The sequence below is a fragment of the Hylobates moloch genome, unplaced genomic scaffold, assembly GCF_009828535.3.
Source record: "Hylobates moloch isolate HMO894 unplaced genomic scaffold, HMol_V3 SCAFFOLD_13, whole genome shotgun sequence".
NCBI lineage: Eukaryota > Metazoa > Chordata > Mammalia > Primates > Hylobatidae > Hylobates > Hylobates moloch.
In genome coordinates this window covers 102,179,181-102,185,508 of record NW_026652288.1, presented here as the reverse complement: position 1 = coordinate 102,185,508, position 6,328 = coordinate 102,179,181, and the positions used below count along the sequence as shown (strand labels likewise).

The window sequence follows — 6,328 nt, the reverse complement described above, 5'->3', positions numbered from 1 at the left end:
TTACGTCCAAAAGTACTTTAGCACTCTCACATGGTCCCTGCCCCACACTCATACCCCAACCCTGTGGAGCTCAGACTTCAAGAACTATCTCTATATATGTCTCCTCCGGGAAACTTTCTTAAAACCCTTAGGCTGGCTGACTGCCAACTCTTCTGCACCTCCTACTCCACCTGTGACAACCTGTCTTATACCTTACGATAGCTTTTAAAATCATTTATGTTTCTATCATCTTCAATAGACTTTATGCTTCTGTACGGCAGAGATCATGTTTTATTCATACTTTAACCTCTCTGTGCTCCAGGTTGTTTATCTTTAAAATAGAGATCATAATAGTACTAACCTCATAACATTTTGTTTTATTTCTTAAATTGACAAATAATAATTGTACATATTCGTGGGGTAAACAGTGACGTTTCAATACATATAAGTGATCAGATCAAGGTAATTATTATATTCATCATCTCAAATATTGATCATTTCTTTGTGTTGGGAAACTTCAATATCCTCCATCTGCTGATTTTAAACTATGTAAAATATTATTATTAACTATAACCATATTACAGTGGTATAGAACACTAGAACTTATTCCTCCCACCTAGCTATAATATTGTATTCTTTTACAAATCTCTCCCTCCTTCCCCCTACCCTTCCCACCTCCTCCTATCCTTTGTTCTACTTTTTACTTCTATGAAATCTACTTTTTCTTTTATCTTACACATATGAGTGAGAACATGTGGTGTTTAACTTTCTGTTTCTTAGGCTTATTTCATCAAACATAATGTCCTTCAGTTTCATCTATGTTGCTGCAAACGACAGGATTCCATTCTTTTTTATGGCTGAATAATATTTTATTGTGTATATGTACCCCATTTTCTTTATGCATTCATTTGTTGTTGGACACCTAAGTTGATTCCATATTTTGACTATTGTAATAGTGCTGCAATAAACATGTGGGTGCAGGTATCTCTTTGATATACTGATTCCCTTTCTTTTGGATAAATTCCCAGCAGTGGGATTGCTAGATCATATGGTAGTTCTATTTTTTTTTTTTTTTTTTTTTTTAGAAAACTCAATACTGTTCTCCATAGTGACTGTACTAGTTCACATTCCCACCAACAGTGCATAAGAATTCCCTTCTGTCTGCTTCCTCACTAGCATGTGCTTTATTTTCTTTGTCTTTTGATAATAGCCATCCTAACTGGGATGAAATGATATCTCTTTGTGGTTTTAATATGCATTTCTCTGATGATTGGCGATGCTGAACATTTTTTTCATATATTTATTGGCCATTCGCATGTTCATATAGCTTATTTAATGAATAAAGATAATATTTATTAAACATTTAGAATCCTTTTAGTGCCTGGCACACAGTAAGCTCTGAGCAATGTTAGGTCAATATTATCATCATGTTGTTATCACGGTGATTGTAGTTAATGTCACATAGTAAAGTACACAGAAACATGTCTGCTAAATGTTATTAATTCAGGAAACATTGTTATTGTTTCCTGTGTTCAGGATACTCTAGACTACACTGAAGACAAAGGAGGCCATTTAAAAACTAAGAGTGGGAAAAGGAACAAGACATATACATAAATCATTCTGATACAGAATAAAAAATAGTGATGGCAGAGAAGTAAATCATCAGTTTTGGAATCATTAGTGAGCGGATCATCAGTGTTCTTGGTAGAGAATATTTTCAGACTATCAGGGAAGACTGTAAGAAGGAGATGGATCTAGAGGAAAATATAAGATTTGAATTTGCAGATACTTGTGGTAGGTAGTGGTTTGATGAGGTCAAGATATTCCAGCAATGACTATGTAAGCAAAGGTAAGAAAAATCTTGACAGAGGAGCTATCATGATCAAGAAGGTGGTTTTCCCAGTCAAGGCTTATCCATTGCACTCCAGATGTGCTGACCCCTGCAATTTCCCCACATGTGGGAAACTAGACTGCATAATTTGTGGTAGTAGGGGTCTGTGATCCCACTTTCCCCTGGTTTAAAAAAAAGGAAAATCTTGAGGTTTGTTTAGGATAATAGCAATTGTTGTCTAGAAGTTAAGCTTGGAGAAGAATGGAAAGATCTTGAATGTCAGACCACAAATTTTGCATTAAATTTGATTTGCTTTCTATTTAATAAAGCAGCTGGGTTCTTAAAATTATGAATAAAAATAATGATAATTTATGAACTAGAAGGTTCTCCCTGTTCTTATTCACTGTAGATAATGGGAAGGCAGTTATATGAAAAATCGTTCTGGACTAGATGGCTTGCCTCTGCCTTTGAGGTATGACACTTAGGTTCTGAGCCCAGATCTGGTTCACCATGTGACTCTTATCAAGTGCCACTCCTCCCCTGCCTTTAGTTTCTCCATCTGTAAAAGAATAAATATGAAGAGTACATAGAGATGCATTCTAAAGATATCTCCTATTCTAAAACTTTTGAGAAGGAATGAACATGTAACGGAGTGCAGTATTAAGAGCAGAAATTATTTATCTCAGTGAAATAGGCTATTGTTCTTAAGAAGCAACACTACTCCCACCTTTAGCCTACTTTCTAAGCCTATCCAACATTGAAAAGAAATCCTGAGTTTTGTGATTCTTCCGAACATGTACTTTGGCATACAATTGGAGAACCTAAAAATTAGTAGGCCCTAGGTTGTGGCCTCTGCAATCCGATACTCCTAAATGCTGAATGGATCCAGGCATTGCTGACCCACAGCAGTTCATTAGTGGGAGTCCTCCACTAATAATGTCCATGTCTGGCTGAACCATCCATGGTTAATATCTGTAATCATGGCCCTAAGGCATTGGAAAAATCAAAGGATGCCCTCTGAATCACCAGAAAAAGATTAAATTAGATATAACTCCAGGTTTCTTGTTGGGAGTACATTTTATTATATTTCAGTGTTTTGAAAATTGGGACTAGAAGCCTACTGTGGAAGGATCTTTTGTGAACTAGAGTATGTGACTAATCTGCCCATCTCCTTCCTTAACCATTTCAGATAACAGTTTTCTGGACTTCTGGAGAATAAGATTATTATTCTCAAGGAGAGATGATCACCTCAGGAAAATCTGGACTGTTGAAAAGAAAGGTAGTAAAAACAGCACAATTTTTCCTGTTAAACATTTTGCATATAAACGAAATACAGTGTGGGCTTTAGAAATATTTTGATATGAAAGTAGCACTTCAAGAGATTTTTGGTTTTGCATCTTCCTCTAGAGCTCTGTACAAGAAAAATACTCTATCCCTGCAACTTCACAAAAATGATTAGGTATTGCGTTTGTAAGTACTTATTATCAACAAGGCGCCTCCCCACCTTTGGGGACTTCTTGCAGGTTGTTGGAAAAAAGCTAAAAAGAGCACCTCAAAATATCCTCAGTGGCTTTTCTGAAGAACTTTAGAAGCCTTGGAGCCTGCTCATGGAACAGTTTTGAGGTGGAGGCAGGCAGGAAAACACCGAGTTTGAGTAACAAAGAAGCGAGAGAATATTAACCTTTGACAGCTCCATAACTACTCTCACCCCACTCTCGAAAAACAAAACAAAACACATACAGGAATATAACAAGCAATGTGAAGTCAGTGGGGAGAGGAGAGGGAAGCAGACAGTTGGAAAGTTACTGCAGCAAGTAGAAAGAGAACCCAAATTGTGAACATTAAAAACGATTCGTAAATCTCTCCTCTCTGCCTTCTGAATAAAACCATACCCTGGCCGGAGACACTAGCCTCCTCTAGACTTCAGCAATTCGTCCTGATGCACGCAGTACCAGTCCAATCCATTTTCTAGTTTGCAGAGGAAAATCCGGTCCGGCGTTTATTTTTAGCAGCGCTTCCCTGTGACCGAATGCTACAGCTCCTCAGCTGGGATAACTGAGGACCGTATTGGGGAGCGAGGCGAAGGGGGCGGGGGAGCGGGAGGCGGTGAAAGGGGCGGGGGGACGCCCTGCGCATGCCTGCCAGCGCCCATGCAAATCTGCTGTATATCCAGAGAGCAAAGTGGGATGATCTGTCACTACACCTGCAGCACCACGCTCGGAGGACAGCTCTTGCCTGCAGCGTCCAGACCCAGGTAAAAAAAAAAAAAAAAAAAAATCTGAGCGGGCACTGTGCATGCATTTCAATATCAGATGCGCGTCGCAACGTATCCCCTGTAGAGGCAATCTGCTGCTGCTCCTAAGTGTCCTTTGGTGGCTGATTGCAGCTTCAAGGTTTAAGAAATCCCATCTTTCAGGAAGCCTGAAGGGAAGGAAGGAAGTACGGGCGAAATCATCAGATTGGCTTCCCAGATTTGGGAATCTGAAGCGGGCCCACATCTTCCGGCCAACTTCCATTGAACTTCCCAGCACTCGAAAGGGACCCAAATGGAGAGCAAAGGTATGTGGTTGTCCCTATCGGGGGACTTCCCGCTGCATGTGCGTGTGACCAAGGCAATCCTCGGCCAGGGGACTGCAGTGCTTGGGGAGTGAGCATCATACTAGGTCGACAGAGGAGGAGATGCTATGTCCATTGCAGCACTGGGGAAGTGTGGCAGGAAGGCGACTTCTTTTTAACTCCCACAGCTTGGAAGACAGTGTTTAATACTCCATCAGTTGCGTAGTGAAGTGTGATGAGTTTTTTGGGGGGAGGTGGGGGGAGTCCCCCCAAAATGGAGGAGGAGGAGGTATGTGTTGGTAAAGCAATATCTTTTCTGTATAATGGATGGACTCAAATAAATCTATTTCATTTGCTTTAGAATTGCTGACAGGCACGTTTGTATCTGATATCCAATAATGCATTGCTAAAAAAAAAAAATGTTTGAATTTCACCACCCCCACCTCATGAAGATGGTATTTCTGGGTGTGTATGACCACATCCTACTGCATTTTGAATATATATCAGCAGAGAAATTGGGTCTATTTGGAACAGCATGCGTTAGAACTGACCTCTAAGAAGAACAGTGTATGGGAGTACTGCTCGGCTTCCAAGCATAATGCATTTACTAGTTCTGGACATGTACATATTAATGTTCTCCTCATAAGCAAATCTGCATAATATATGCATACCAACTGATAAATGAACTGTAAAAATCAACTTCTGAATGGCATATTGAACACACATAAACACAACGACTATTCTAATCACAAGATTAGATATCTTTTGGATTTAACCCCATCTATGCAGGTCTGTTTCTCCTTCTCCTTAAAACGCCCACCAGGTGGTGAGAGCCTTGAGTGATATGGTGGTCAGATATCCAGGAGGCATACTGGATGTATTTAATTCTGGCGAAATCAGAAGAAATGATGTCAACTTTTATGAAACTATATTCATTACCCAGAACTCGGGAAGCTATATTTGAAACAAGATTTTATTTTTAAACCAGGAATGTCAGTCACTGTGGTAATGTACTTAGGATCAGGGAATGGTGGTGAGTTACCTATTTCTGGGCTGATTAATGAAACTGGAGTGTTGAATGATAGCAGTTCTATGTTCAATAGAATATTTTAAGTATTTAATTGGTAGATTTAAAGTATTTGAACCTAGGCAAGCATTTATAGTATAAAAAGAGCTGAATCAACATGGATTAAGACTAGCTGGCAATTTTCAGTTCAGGCAGATTATTCTTAGGATACATTGATGGGCATCTCCATGTCTGACAATGATGTACACATATGAGAGAATCCATGTCTATAAATATACTTGAGGCATATATTATTAACTCTATTATACTCCATTTTAAAATAAAAAGCCAGTCCTTAACACATAAAGGTTTGTAATATTCTAGTTGACTAAGTATGTCTGGGACATAAGGTTAACAACAGAAAAAGAGTATCATTTTACTATGAAACAGTTTTTCTTGCTTAGATGACACCTGGTATTTGGTCACTAAATTTAGTTATTTGACAAAGGTCCTTGGTAACAGTTTTGCCTCCAATGTATATACTAATTCCTGTTCAATCATAAAAAGAGGCTATATCTCTCGGCAGTAATCTTTTATTTTCCTTCATTGCCCATAAAACATGCTACATGTCACTTAGTGTTCCAGGTGGTTTAATGATCAGATTGCAAACAGTAGAGTTCTAGCTGTTCTTTCAGTCTTTTGAGTTCAGAAAGGAGAAAGAATCTCAGAAACATATCCGAAAAGAATCAGTTCAGAAGTTCTGTGTGAATCCAGACAGCAATGATACAGTGAATCACAGCACTGATCCAAAGGGAATGAAGACTTTTGCTGTAGGCCAACATTGTGGTCATTTTGCAGAGTTCTCCTAATTGCCTCTGAAAAAAAATATGATGAAAGTCTTTCTGCATGTTAGTTCCTGGACTTCCTTAATGAAGGTGTGTTAGCTGCTTGGCAAT

At 38.9% G+C, this 6,328-nt stretch overlaps 1 protein-coding gene and 1 non-coding gene across 2 annotated transcripts in view; both read left to right on the top strand.

Moving 5' to 3' along the window:
• Window positions 1-1,833: 1,833 nt before the first annotated feature.
• On the top strand, window positions 1,834-1,995 carry LOC116481369 (U1 spliceosomal RNA). The gene has a single exon (XR_004251531.1). It is a non-coding gene; the product is annotated as a U1 spliceosomal RNA (small nuclear RNA).
• A 1,936-nt stretch (window positions 1,996-3,931) lies between these two features.
• Window positions 3,932-6,328, top strand: part of FGF12 (fibroblast growth factor 12) — a 600,621-nt gene continuing 598,224 nt past the window's right edge. Inside the window, exons 1-2 of the mRNA XM_032171917.3 lie at window positions 3,932-4,064; window positions 4,227-4,369. Of these exons, the coding sequence (XP_032027808.1) occupies window positions 4,357-4,369 (13 nt within the window). The 5' untranslated portion in view covers window positions 3,932-4,064; window positions 4,227-4,356. The remainder of the gene's footprint in view (window positions 4,065-4,226; window positions 4,370-6,328) is intronic.